Raw genomic sequence first — 15,163 nt, 5'->3', positions numbered from 1 at the left:
TTGAACAGGCCATCGCCTACAGTGGTAATACTATAGGATTTTTAAGCACTAAATGTCATTGTAGAGAGTCTCAAAGGATATCTAAAAGTCCATCCTGCATTTTATTAATTCTTAAAAAAACATATATTCATTCATCTGGTAGGCAAGTTCAAGGTTACACCAGGGAAGGTGAAACTACCATAAACTGAATTAAGTGTTTGAAAATTCCTTCTCCGTGCTCTCTCATCTGTTCAGGGAAGAGCTGCCTGAGGAGGTAAATATACTTCACAGATGAGGGAATGGAAATAAAATAATTTTTAAAAGTACATACACTGGACTTGAAAAGTTATGAGTACTAAACCAACACTGCTCTTGTAGTAACTATGATCACTACTGATTTTAAACAACTGAGTTACAAATTCTATTTGCAGTCCCTTACTCCTGCCACACACTATTTGTTATCATTAAAAAAATGATATTTATTTTGATTTCTGAGCTTTTTGAAAAGCAGAGGGCATTTATTTCCTCTGGAGAAAGGCAATGCTACTTATCCAAAAGAGCAGGAAAATTGAACTTGGAGTCTTCCCGAATACTAGCTAAATAACTACCATCAGCACAGCTGCACAGAAAAAAAATTAAAAAAATAAATCTCTGTATTCTTCCTTTACTTCATCACAGGTCAACTATCACATAGCGCTCGGGGAGCTGCCAAAACACACTGCTATGTTCAGACACTAAAACTTGCATTTTATTTGCCTGCAGCTGTATTGCAAAATGAAGGGAGTGTTAACCCCCCCTCCCCAAGACCAAACATGACCTCCCCCCAAAACAAGGGGAGATTGACTCACTGCTTTTTATTTTTTTATTTATTTCAGAGTAACTGTTACTTATCTTTTGTCCCAAATGCCATTTCTCATGCTATTTCTCTAAAATGCTTTGATTGCATAGTATTGATTTTTTTTTTTCTATTTCTATTCATCCTGGTCTACCAGCACAGATAGACAGATGTGGCAAAGAGAATAATGAAGTACAATTTAATGTTCTTCAGGTTCAGATTTCAAATTTGCCCAACATGGTCCCTTTTTTTTTTCCTGACATTCTCCCCTTGCCTGGAGTTCTAACAACATAAAATGAGATTTTATGCAAGATTTACTTTTAATTAAATGAGAAAAAAAATTCCTGAACATCTATAAAACTCAGGTTTTGTATCAAATTTTCAGACATAAAGCTAGAACTCATTTCTGTAGTCTCCAAATTTCTACCATTTGCCCTATTTCTATTGTCTCAAATAAAGGTGCTACCAAGCAGCATCACTGTAGGAGCTTAGGACTGGAAACATTCCAGAATTTAAAATGTGAAGCACGTGCTTTCCTCAGCACGTTCCTGGAACATGTATTTTGGTGCCTACTGGGTATCAGTAGTGATGCCAATTGTCATGTTAATTTTTCAGATCTTTGTTGCTCATAATCTTCTTCTGTGTCTTTTATTTGATCTCTAACTGGCCAGTAAATTTTCATAACTTTCTTCATCTGGACTTTAGAGTGACCAGAAATTATACTTTCTAGTTCACCACCTTTAATCAATACAACAATGATATTAATAGTTCATAAAACAAACTATGTAGTGGCCTGCATCAATGAATCCAAACAGAGACCCAATAGTAAAGAATATATTTTAAATAATTTTTGTTTCAACAACAGAAATTGCAGAAATTTAGTATAGCACAGTTTTGGGCACCACACCAAACAACTTCTTGTCAGTCTCATCAGAATAGGTGATTACACATCTAAAACAGCCACAGAAAATGAAAAAGAATTATGAGCGGAAGTCAAATGCCCAGCATAGCCATGTATCATTTGGCTATAGTTATATTACCAGCAGGGGAGCTCTCTCTAAATTTCAAAAGAAAGTAAACAACTTTTCCTAAATGGGTAAGTTATGCAAGTTAAAGATTTTTCAATAAATTATTTTATTTTCAACATCTTTATGATTTTAGCTTTTGTTACAAATTTTCTTTTTACCTAGCATTAAAAAAATAATACTGTTCAAAATTTTGTTCATTAGAGTACCCACTTCAAAAATGTCTTTAAATCTGAGTATATGCTGACAGAAGAGTATTTGGTAAAAAATTATTGGATTAAGTAGTACTAATGTAATTCTTAATTCAGTTAAATTCCTTCAACATGCCAACACCTGTACCCCATACCTCCTCATAACTGCAAGCAGCAGTTATATGCTGCTGCTTCCAAATATCCATAGAAAAATACTTCTTAACGCTACACAAGAGGAAAAGCTTTTTTCATACCATGTCTTTCATAGTCTTTCACTGTATTCAATTAAAATGCCTAAGTACCATTTAAATCATGTTGATAAACATAAAACAAGCATTTACTATCAGATAACTGAGATAGTAAAAAAATAAATACTACTATCTATGTGACCTCTGAAGATGCCTTAAATATCCAGATCTTCAATTAGGACATTCAGATTAAAACGTGATCTGTCTGAACATGGCAGTTTATAATCAGAGGGAGGAATAAAAAGACTATTGTGCATGGAGGCAAAAGTTTAAAGGCTGCACATTTTTTTTTTAAAGAAATACCTGAACTCTCCTGGAAGGTTTGAAAGACAGCACTTGGATAAAGCAGAAAACAGGCTGTGCTCTTTAATAACAACATGCACGCTAGAAATGCAAAAAAGAACAAGTAAATCAGAGTTTACACGCTTTAAGAGAAAAACATTTACAAGAGAGGAGCTACAGGCTTCCAAAGTTCCAGGCAGAGGGCAGAAATAGCTATCTGTACAGTGAAAAAAGGACACACACATATATATATCAGATAAAAAAATGAGAATTCATAATTTTCTCTAGCACCTGAAACACATTTTATGCTAGTTCTCATGACTATCACAGTATAGAGAGAAAATCAAGCCTATCCTTCCTTAGGTATTTTCTCAAGCTCTGTTTTTCTGTGGAAAAGTGCTAAAGAGAATAAGAAGACACAAAGCCCAATCTACAGAAAATCCCAAACCCAGTCTTAGATTCCAGGTCTGGAGAATCAATTAAAAAATCCAGTTAAAGACATCAATCCTAAAATTTTAAAGGACTGAATTTGTGCTCATTTACTCTAGGCCATACAAAAATAAAAAGACATTCCATATTGCACTACAAACCTCAGATAAAAGTATTGTCAGCCAGATTCTCCATAAAAATATTCTAGGTTTGCTAGTTATAGAAACTGAAAAAATTATCTTTGGATTTAAAAACTTCACCATTTAACTCTTCATGTTAAAGGAAATGGTTCCAACAACTTGAAGGCTGAAGTAAATTCAAATCTCTGCATGTGATTCTAGTTAGCAGCAGGAAATAGATGTTTTTCTATAGATAGGTTATATGTTTCTTTGTTTAAGAAGCTCAGAGGCAGGTTTGCAGAACAACTCAAATTGCAGTTTATTATGGTCGTGTTATCACCTGCTGAGCTGTCTAGGAGAACAAGACCTCAAAACCTTTACATCGGAAAGCTTGGGCCCTTACTTTCCACTGTGAAGAGACCAGGTACTTTTACTTAAAAGCAGCAGCAAATGAACCTCAAAAAATAGGTTAGCCACATGAAGAGACAAGATGAAACTGTCTTAATATGGTTTACAGTGGTCTCAAGTAAACAAGTATAAAAAAATGAGTAAAAAGAGAACCTTTAGTACTGCCTATAAACGAACCAATGAAAGATCATCCTAAAGAGTTAAGTAGAGCACATAAGAAAACATGTGAAAGAACAGTGTAAGAGTAAATGGAAGTAAAACAATCTCACTGACATTTACCATTTACGCAAATGTCAGATTCCCCACTTCTCGGTTAAACATTCAGCTGAGATCTCAATCAATGTTTGGAGTGTGCATGACCAATTTTGAAAACAAAGAGAAAGCACAGCATAAAAATTAGAAGTCGGTAAGTGTTTCTAAAAAGATGAACAGTCAAAAAATGAGACCATGAAGACTGGGAATTAGGACTCTGTTCTAGAATTATTAATGACTTACTTATGGCTAAACTCCATGCCTAAACTTCCATTCCTGCATGATGTTTGCTGTAACAGAACTGAACATGACCTAAATCCCCAAGATTCATAGCTATACACTAGAAGAAAAGGCATTGGCCAGGTGTCAGAAATTAATCAATACTCTGAACTATTAAAATCACAAGAATTCCATAGAATTGCTGAAAGGTCTAGGAAAAAAACCCCACACATTTACAGCCTAATACATTGAATGCAAGCTCTAAGAGCAGCTTCTCTAAAGATAGAGGAAAAAATATTCTGTAAATTAAAATTTATTGCGATACATGCATTTCTCTCTTTTTACCATGTGTAGCAGCAATTTGGAATATATAGCGTGCAATTTGCAAATGATCATCCATAATAACATTCATTACCCCGGGACTCAATGCCCTTTGGGAAGTCTCTCTAATTTCTCTGACAGATCTACTTTTTCTTAGCCAGACCTCCCCCATTTCACTGATAAGGTCTACATTTTCTTACCCAGAAAGATATGCAGGATAGTCTGAACCCTGATTATCCTATTCTAGCAGTTCTCAAGAAATATTAAGTATGATAAAACAGCATTTCTAATGAAAGTTATACAAAGTTCTTCCTTAACTTTTCTCAAAAAGTTACAGAGGAATCATCCTAACTGTTTCTACGGATATAACCCCTCATTCATTTAGTCACAAACTGAAGTCATACTCACCCAGTGCTCTGTGCTTCAAATCATAGAATCATAGAATCATAGAATCAGTGAGGTTGGAAGGGACCTTTAAGATCATCAAGTCCAACCATTAACCTACCCTGATAAAAACACCACCACTCCTAAACCATGTCCCTAAGCACCTCATCTACCCTTTTCTTAAACACCTCCAGGGATGGTGAATCCACCACCTCTCTGGGCAGCTTATTCCAATGTTTAATAACCCTTTCAGTGAAAAAATGCTTCCTAATATCCAATCTAAACCTGCCCTGACATAACTTGAACCCATTTCCTCTTGTCCTATCACTTGTCGCCAGGGAGAAGAGGTCAGCTCCCATCTCTCTAAAACCTCCTTTCAGGTAGTTGTAGAGGGTGATAAGGTCTCCCCTCAGCCTCCTCTTCTCCAGGCTAAACAACCCCAGATCCCTCAGTCGTTCCTCATAAGGTTTGTCCTCCAGACCCTTCACCAGCTTTGTAGCCCTTCTCTGGACACGCTCCAACACCTCAATGTCCTTCTTGTAGTGAGGGGCCCAAAACTGAACACAGTACTCGAGGTGAGGCCTCACCAGTGCCGAGTACAGGGGGATGATTACTTCCCTAGTCCGGCTCACCACACTATTCCTGATGCAGGCCAGGATGGTGTTGGCCTTCTTGGCTGCCTGGGCACACTGCTGGCTCATGCTCAGCCGGCTGTCCACCAACACCCCCAGGTCCTTTTCTGCCAGGCAGCTTTCGAGCCACTCCGCCCCCAGTCTGTAGCGCTGCATGGGGTTGTTGTGACCCAAGTGCAGGACCCGACACTTGGCCTTGTTGAACCTCATACCATTGGCCTCAGCCCATCTGTCCAGCCTGTCCAGATCCCTCTGCAGAGCCAATCTACCCTCAAGCAGATCAACACGCCCCCCCAGTTTAGTGTCGTCTGCGAACTTACTGAGGGAGCACTCAATCCCCTCATCCAGATCGTTGATAAAGATATTAAAGAGAACGGGCCCCAGCACCGATCCCTGGGGGACACCACTCGTCACTGGACACCAACTGGATTTAACTCCATTTACCACCACTCTCTGGACACGGCCATCCAGCCAGTTTTTTACCCAACGAAGAGTATACCTGTCCAGGCCATGAGCAGCCAGTTTCTCCAGGAGAATGCTATGGGAAACGGTGTCAAAAGCCTTGCAAAAATCCAGGTAGACAACATCCACAGCTTTTCCCTTGTCCAGCAAGTGGGTCACCTTGTCATAGAAGGAGATCAGGTTTGACAGGCATGACCTGCCTTTCACAAAGCCATGCTGACTGGGCCTGATCACCCTGTTCTCTTGCATGTGCCGTGTGATGGCACTGAGGATGATCTGCTCCATGACCTTCCCAGGCACCGATGTCAGACTGACTGGCCTGTAGTTCCCTGGATCCTCCTTCCGGCCCTTCTTATGGATGGGCGTCACATTTGCCAACCTCCAGTCAGCTGGGACCTCCCCAGTTATCCAGGACTGTTCATAAATGATGCACAGTGGGCCGGTGAGCACTTCCGCCAGCTCTCTCAGCACCCTTGGATGGATCCCATCCGGCCCCATCCAAGGCACACAAATCAGTGTGGCTTTGTTAAGATGGTGGGTGTGAAAGGATTGATTTTTCAGATTATGTGCTCTCATACAAACACTTCAGTCATTGTTAATAGTGAAATGGAAGCAGAAGCAGTATATGCAACCACTGAAAGGCAACAACCTCTGCTTTGAATTCTATTTTTTTCTTCAAAACTTCAAATTGAAATTCACCATTCACTGTCTCTCCATTACATGAATGGACTCAATCATTAATCTCCACAATGTAAATTCAAATTCAGACTTTTTGACAGACTTAGAAATCGAGATGCACCAGAGGTGTGTATCTGACTCAGACCTCTACAATCTTACCTTCTTCTGAAGAACATTAACTTTGCGTTCCTTCACCTCTAACATGTCCTTGAGGTCATGGATCTCTCCTGCTTGAGTCCCCTTCTCTTCTGCCATCTCCTGAATCTGCTTTGTCTTCTTATTTAGCATAGTCTCCTTCTCCTCCAGACGTAATCGTAACGCATCAACCTAGATTCAGACATGCAGAAACAGGGTTTGTTTAGCACTGAAGGACAGAAATTTTACAAAAGTTAAACTACACTTTCACAAAAGAGTGAGAGCTGTCAAATTACAAATAGATTAAGGAAACTAACATCCCTACTTTAAGACTTCAACATACATAAGCTTGTGATAAACAGTTATCACAAGTGGTAGGAGACTAAAGAGTAAAATAATCAAATGTTTTATTCCCAAATTATATGAGACTAAAGCTCCTTGGAAAATCTAAAATCATACTTCTAATGTAACTCAGTCTTGTAAGACACAATCTGGAATTTTCTTCCTCAAAGTAGAAGCCAACACAATGTGTTGTTGAGAAGTTCTCTTATACGTAGGAAAACTGACCACTTTATTTGAAACATTACTCATGTTCAGAGATTTAAACATTGAGTCTTAGTACTGAACAGTCACTTTGTATTCTATGTTTTAATCAGAGTATTAGCTCAGCCTGGAGGTAATGAAAGCAGAGGTCTTTGCGGTCACTGCAGATCAAAACATGGGAAGAGGGTTACCTTAGGATGGCTAAGAATATTTTGGCTTAAATAGCAACATAATAGTTTAAATGTAATGTGTTTTCAGCAGGATGCACTTTTATATTAAAGATAAAATAGAACAAATGACACAGTACAGGGTATTGTGGGTACAATTTGGACACATAAAGATATCAGAGCTCCCATGGCCTCAGTAAGACTAGAAAAACACTCTAGGAATTCTATGGTATCCTCAAATGAGAAAACCGCATGTTGAGAAGCTTTTGCTTTTCCTTCTGCATTTCTCTAACACAAATGAAACACAGAGCTCACAAGACAAAAGAAATGGGAGAAGGAATCAGAGCTATCTGAATATAAATTTGATGAGGAGAAAAAGGTCACTACAGAGCACAGACTAATCTCAAAGACCATTGTGGAACACGAAATCCAACACCACCAACCTGCTCAAGATACCAAAAGAAACCCACTGACCCCTATCCACTCAGCATTCAGCCAGAGCTCAAATCTGCCAGCTTGGCTGCTAATCTTATTTGACAGTATCAGATTTGGTTCCTGTTAGCTGAATCCATTACAGGACATCAGTCACACAGAGTAAACAGGGTGATCAATGAATTTCTTGGTCCTTCTGCACAGCACAGGCTAGCAGAGACATGAAAAGATAACTTGGACAACTCCAGCTAGAGAAAGAATTTAGGTAGTCACTGTGCTTACAGTATTTTGAGCAACATTTAGTTTTAACGTGTTATTCTAATTCCACTTTATTTCGATTTGCTAATGGAAAAGTTGCCTCTAAGGCTCTACACTTACAGTTAGCAGTTATGTTACGCCCATAAAATCCTTTGCTGTTTTGTCTGATTCCTTTTACACAGAGCAATAAGCATTTGCCAGTGGGGAAGAAAACTGCCCTGCTCTCCCCATCAGCACTGCAATCCCGCTGCCACCTCTATGTCTGGAGCCTTCTCACTTACACATACGTTATTAAAATCACATTCCTGACCTCTCACCCAGCAAGTGGGGCATGGAGTATATTCTGCAGTGATATTAGAGTACCAGGTACTACCCAAATATGATTTATAGAATTGCAAGTGTTTTTAATGAAAAGTTTAGCAGGTGGATCAGGTTTTGTCTTCTTTTTAAAAACACAGAGATTTATAGATTGATTAGGTATGTTCTTCTCTGAATATGTCTAATATTAAAGCTACGAGTCACTTTCATTCGTTCTAGAAGGGAAACCGAAAATCTCCCTCACAAGCAAATCCACAGACTCTCAACAGTTGTTTTGCAAAATATTTGAGACAGTCCACATGCCTACACCATTATTAAGTGAAAAGAGAACATCTGCAAACAGAAATTTATCCACAGAATGCTTTCCATTTTCTGATTGATTATTCTCTTTGAACTCTATATTAGCTTACGGTTTGGGGTAAATTGCATTCCTGGTTTTATTTGTGTGAGGTCCCTGCCTAGGAAACCACAGAAAACACTTTCAAGAATATTTTCAAAGGCTGGCAGGACACACAATCATCACCTTAGCACTATTCCTGGCAGAACACTGCACTTGTTTATTCATGTCAGCTCAGTTTATGTATGGCATCCTCCCACAGTGACAAGAATTGAGGTCTGTGGGAGTCAGGTGATGCCAACTTCAACAAAGTCAGCTTAAGATTTTCTCTGCACATGGAAACGACTAGGCAAACAGCTACTGAGGTGCTGACGCCCCTTCTCCTGACTTCTGCGTCTTAGATGGTGTTGTCTTAACCCTGGGTTAACCTAACTGCTTTCACAGTAATAGACTGCCATGTCTTTAATTATGCATAGCAAGTAAAATCTTACAGCGCAGCTCAGGCAACTGCTAGTCCTTCGTATAACAATGGGCTTGCTAACTTGACCTGCACATACCATCCAATTTTCCGTGAAGCTTTAGCAAAATAAGCACATTTATTGTCACCTTCAACAAAAGAGCCTTCCTATGTGTAGGTACAACAGGTACCTCTTTTCAGCTGGGTACCATACATAAGACTTAAATTTCTTCACTGTAAGAACCACGTATGAAAAGCTGCTGGGAACCATTGATCTGTCTTCACAGAATTTTCCAGTAGCAGTAAATAATACTCTGGCTCTGTTCCTAATATGTATAGCCATACATTAAGCATGTAGAATTACAGATTTCAAAGAAAAACTAGAACATTAGTAGCTCCAGTGACTACTAGAATAAACACAATAAATGACATAATATTTAATCTAAATTCACTCTTAAGATTTTTTTTAAATCTTGGATTCTGTAATTAGATTAAAGTCTTAGCTTTAATATTATTCCCAACTTACAGTTTAAGTAAAATCACTAAAATTTTCAGACGTCCACAGTGAGTTTCAGAACTGACTCGGGAACTTGAGTCAATAGGACTTTGGTTGCACACATGTTTTTTCTCATTTTTACCATCATCTCCATTGCACAGTAGCAATCAGGGTATTATGACACTGGTGATTCCCACTCGGGTTTAGGAAAATGTCAGTGATGCCTAGAAAAAAAACAGTGCTCTACTCTTTTTCTGAGACTAAGTGATTCTTCCCATCTACCTGCCACCTGTTCAAACCATGGCTGAACTATTTAGATCAGTGAACCAAGCCATTCAGTTATATCAGAAGGTACAGTCTCCCATATGTTATATCCAAGCCCTGATTTTCTGTAATGGCAAAAACTTTTATTCTCTGTTGGTATGACTACATTCATGGCAGCAAAAGGAACAGACAGAATCAGTCCTGAAATACGTGTTTAGAGCTTGCTATGGTTTCCTACAAGAGCCAGCTACTTTTTAAAGTAGATCTTGAAGTAATTCTGTCTACGTCAGCACTCAGAATTCAAAGGTAATTGAGAAATGCACAGAAAGACACAAAATTATACTTGGTACGTGAGGCGAAATGTTGCCTTTATCCTACTGAAGATATTGCTATGTGAAGTCTCCAAGTACCTCAAATGAGTACATTTTAAAAAGGATTGGTTTTGTGACATTCTATTACTGTCTTGCAAACACATCATATAAACACAATAAACAGTTAAGCTATTTTTCTGATACTATAGTCTGTAATTAAGACTTAAAAGCTATGTTTACTGACTGACTTTGAATGCAGTGGTAGTTCACAAGACTTAACTCTCTACTTTCGATATTGATATTTCTTATTAATTATGCTAGAGTTGATTCTTCACCTTCCTATACAAATTGCAGCAATATCCAGTACGGTCTGTAGAAGAATTGAGAGTGAATTCTTTACGAACATACAGCTCCCAGTTATCTGGACAACTTAGATTATATGACCATGCCATGGAGCACAATGCACATACCTGGCTTTGTGCAGAGCCTGTTTGATTCTTGCTAGGGTTATAAATTTAATACAGGATAGATGTACTGCTTCCAAGGCCTGCTCAAGTCAGAAATCAATTCAAATGTTCTTCCACAATCTCCAGCACAAGGTATTAAATACCTAAACACAGCTACTCAGTTCTGTGAGCTGAGCTCAGTGTTTGCAGGTGTCAGCATAGATCTTCATGTAGCCGGTGCTAACAAGCCTTGTTAGAGACACCCAGCTCCTATTCACACATTCCTTACTTAATGGGATCCACTCCTTAACTGTCTCTAATTTGAGAGAGTCTACTATAGTTACAAAATGCCAGTGTAAGCCCCAATAAAGACAGACCCTTAGAGAATTTTATGTTCTACTGAGACATTCAGAGCAAATAAAATACTTGCAAAGGACTGGATTCATTTTTCTACTGAATATTAATCTGAATTTACCATATTGAACAGACCAATTACAGAACCATTCCACCTTAAGTAGTATACAAAAATAAAGGGGAATGTTCTCACTCATTAATTTAACCTCCCACTGAAGCCACGTACCTTCTGGCACTGACCTAAGCTAAAGGGTTCATTGGGCAAAACACAAACTTTATATGGATAAAGTCTTAATTCCAAAACAAATATTGATTTATTTTTTTGTTTTGTTTATAAAGGGATTGCACATTTTTAGAGCTATTTTTAAAGGTTCTTTCACAAATTGAAAAGTTTACCACAACATCCTCTCCACCCCATAGCCCTCAGGATAACACCCCACAAACAGCCCACTGTTCATTGTAGTTCTAGTATGGCAGGTGGCAAATCCATTTTTGAGATATTATACCGACATCCTTTCCCCACCCACCTGCAGTTTTCTTTAACAGAAGACTAAAAGGCAGAGGCTTACAAAGGTATGCTCTTTTCTCTCAAAATGTTTATCTGAATATGGCTTGAAAATACCAACTGCCTATGAAGATGTCTGCCAATATATGACAGAAAATGCACCTTTCTTCCTCCTCACAACTCTCTCTAGGTGTCTTGAGAGAAGCTAGTTATGTTTTAACATTGACCAGTGCTGTCAACAAGTGAGGCCAGGCAGGATCTCACATTCCTACCCTATTCCCAGTGAAAACTCTTGTATAGAAAGATATCTTTTCCTTAACAAAAAACCAAATACACCACAGGATGCAATGACAATCATCTCAACACTGTGTTTTATTAACGTGTTTCACCTTATACTTGCGAAGATCACTTGTGAAGGCAGAAGAAAGGTAACTATGTATGATGATTTAATTATTGAGCTTTCTGTCAAGAGCATCAGCAAGGATTGAAAAGATGTGAGTATCTTTCAAAAAATATAATTATCTTCTTGGAATTACATAAAAATTCTCAGGAACATAAATGGATCATTCTAAATATCTACTCTGACACAATGGAATAGCCTCATAATCAACAACACTTCATGTGTTAAATCTATACCATATTGCTACATCTCACTCTGGAGAACATGCTAGACTGTATTGACTCAATTAAATCTGTCATAAAAACATCATTCTCAAACAGTATCGTTAATGTCTTAGCTCCACAGCAACTCCTTACGGAAAGACAGACAGAAAAATCATCTCTTGCTGTCACTGTAGTTGTTACATTTCACTTGGGATATCTGGAAGCAAACTATGTGAATAACCTTAAAGCCATAAGTAGAAAATATCTCTCTTTCCCCCTTTCCCGCCTATCAATCACTTCTTTTTACTAATAAAAATTTGCATGTTTCGGAGGAAGTATCCAATTTGGTTTTGTATTGTGGTACTATATGAGAATCTCATTTGGAAGAATTCCAAGAGATTCTCAGTGAAGAACAAATATTCTCAATGATTGTTTAGTAGTATTACAAGTGAGAGAGCAGAATAATTTTATATATTCAAAAACTACTTTGGCCTTCAGCTAAAATAAAATCAAAATGTTCTGAATAACTATAAAGAGGATCAATCAATGTTATATAACAAAGTCTTTTTGTTTTTAAATATTTTGTTTAAATTCTGTACATTTTATTTGAATAAATATGTTTACCTATCATAACAGCTGAAATTATGACCATCTACTCAAGTCTTTTAACTTGTTAATAAAGTACATTCTTTCAAGGACTTCATCTCTTATTGGCAGAAAAGTGCTGGTTTTTATTATTTGAAAGTAAAAAGAGAAATGTGTTTATAGCTTTCTGGGTTTGTCACAATACGGCACAGTGACTTGACATATCTATATTCTTTTCAATCACTGTAATGGATCAAAACCTGCAATTTACATTTTAAAATGTTTATTTACCTAATATGTACTTCCAATGATATTTGGAAATGTTTATATTTTTTAAAATAAACCTGTATGAATCTAGGGTACATTCCTGACTAGCCAAAAAAACCAAAAGAACAAATTTAACAAGTTTATGATTGTAAACTAGCACGCTTTCACAGTTATACTGACTAATGCAATTTCAAATTCTACATAAATCTGAGAATAACCAGAAAAGCCATCTTGGAACACCAAAAGATATTTACTGTGTAACTTGGTTGCTGCATGTGGACAAGGCCATGTGCACCCACAGATTCACTGAACGTGGCTAAAGGAAAGCTACATGAGGGTAAAAAGTTCAAATAAATTCTCTTACACTCTTGTAACATGGAATCTTCCTACCAGTGTTACCCACAAATTTTCTGCATGCCTATTTCTCAGCTCCTTAGGCTTTTCACTGTTTTAGCTGTAACACAAATATTTTTTGATGCATGACTGCCATCTTTTGGACTTTTACTAACACTGCAGTTTTCCCAGTCGGGATTGAGATGTTTACACACATTTCATGCTCGTTCTTCATAAACATCCAGAAGCAATGAATTTACGCCATACTTATTATCCATTTGATGTTCAGATACACACTTGTGTCTTACAAAATAAGGGAATTTATTAAGCATATGTTACTGAAACACAGTTTTGAAAATATTTTTCCTTTATCTTGGAATATGCATCATAAAACATGAAAGCCCTTATTTCAGGTGTAAGCACAGGCTTACATTCAAGAACTCCCGTACTTGCTGAAAGTAGTAGTGAATCACAGAATCACGAATCATAGAATGGTTTAGGTTGGAAGGGACCTTGAAGATCATTGATTTCCAACCCCCCTGCCATAGGCAGGGACACCTCCCACTAGACCAGGTTGCCCATCCAGACTGGCCTTAAACACCTCCAGGATGGGGCCTCAACAACTTCTCTGGAATACCTGCTCCAGTGCCTCACCACCCTTAAAGTGAAAAATTTCTTCCTAATGTTTAATCTAAACCTGCCCTCTTCCAGTTTAAAGCCATTCGCCCTTGCCCTATGACTACATGCCCTAGTAAATAGTCCTTCCCCAGCTCTCCTGTAGGCCCCCTTTAGGTACTGGAAGGCCGCAGAAAGATCTCCCCGGAGCCTTCTCTTCTCCAGGCTGAAGCCTCAGTGAGTTGTATACTACTGGAACGCTCTTCCTTTCTCTGCTCTTTTTTAGCTACAAGGTCATTGAAAATAAATCCCCCCAGCTCAGGCATTGCAACTTCCAATTTAGCTGTGCCTAGGAAAAATAATATTAATGACTGCACGTTAGTGGAGCATGTCATACAAGTGCGTATTCATTCACAGGAATGTGTGTGCACTTACACACACACATATTTGTCTTTACGATCAAGCCCATGGCACAGAGAATGAAACATAATCAAAGACACAAACATACTCAGAACAAGCAGTATTGAATGGCTATGGGACAGTACGATGTAAGCAAGAAGAAAAGAAATAATGCTTTGTATCTCTTTCACTGTGAAAAGTCAATAAGTACAGAATTGCCCATTTCACCTCTGTCTGCAGGATGGCAGCTCGTTGCTCTTTAGCTGTAAGAGACTCTTTCAGAACTTCAATATGCTGCTTGCTGTCAGAGAACTGATTTGTGAGGGTCTCCAGCTTTGTCTGCAAGGCCAGCAACTCAGTGTCTTTGCGTGACAGCTCCTGTTTCACCTGACCAATCTGGAAAAGAAAGAAAAGATGAGAAAAGGAAAAAATAATTTATAACTTCCTTAGAAAAATAACTATAAATTCACATAACTACCAACAAACAGTATGATACTCTAAACTTATCCCATGGAATTGTGAAGACTTCAGTTATCTTGAATGGAAGGCCAACAAAAATTTGTCATGAGCAAAAGATACAAGGAAAAAGAGGGGGGAGCAGTAGCATCAATTTTTCAGGAGAGGTTCTTTTCAACAGATCCAGTCTGTTCTTAGGCATCTTTCAAAGGACTGACCAAAACAAGTTACTTAGCAGGGATAAGTTTTTAATGAAGATGGAGCAGAACTGAAATGAGAAAGTACCCTTACCCTGTAATATCAGACAAGATGAGATACCTACAGGTCTCTCTCAGAAACCTGATGTTTGCTTTGAAACATCAAAGAAGCAAGTTTCCATCCATCTCTCCATCTATCAATCCAGCCTCACGCTTACAGA

General features: G+C 38.1%; 1 protein-coding gene across 1 annotated transcript in view; it reads right to left on the bottom strand.

Annotated features, from left to right (window-relative positions):
- Positions 1–15,163, bottom strand: part of ERC1 (ELKS/RAB6-interacting/CAST family member 1) — a 291,534-nt gene that overhangs the window by 203,063 nt on the left and 73,308 nt on the right. Inside the window, exons 6-7 of the mRNA XM_082488537.1 lie at positions 14,518–14,685; positions 6,624–6,791 (exon numbers count right to left, since the gene is read on the bottom strand). Of these exons, the coding sequence (XP_082344663.1) occupies positions 6,624–6,791; positions 14,518–14,685 (336 nt within the window). The remainder of the gene's footprint in view (positions 1–6,623; positions 6,792–14,517; positions 14,686–15,163) is intronic.

This window comes from Vanellus vanellus (assembly GCF_965231255.1).
Source record: "Vanellus vanellus genome assembly, chromosome: 1".
NCBI lineage: Eukaryota > Metazoa > Chordata > Aves > Charadriiformes > Charadriidae > Vanellus > Vanellus vanellus.
This window is presented reverse-complemented; position numbering and strand designations above follow the sequence as displayed.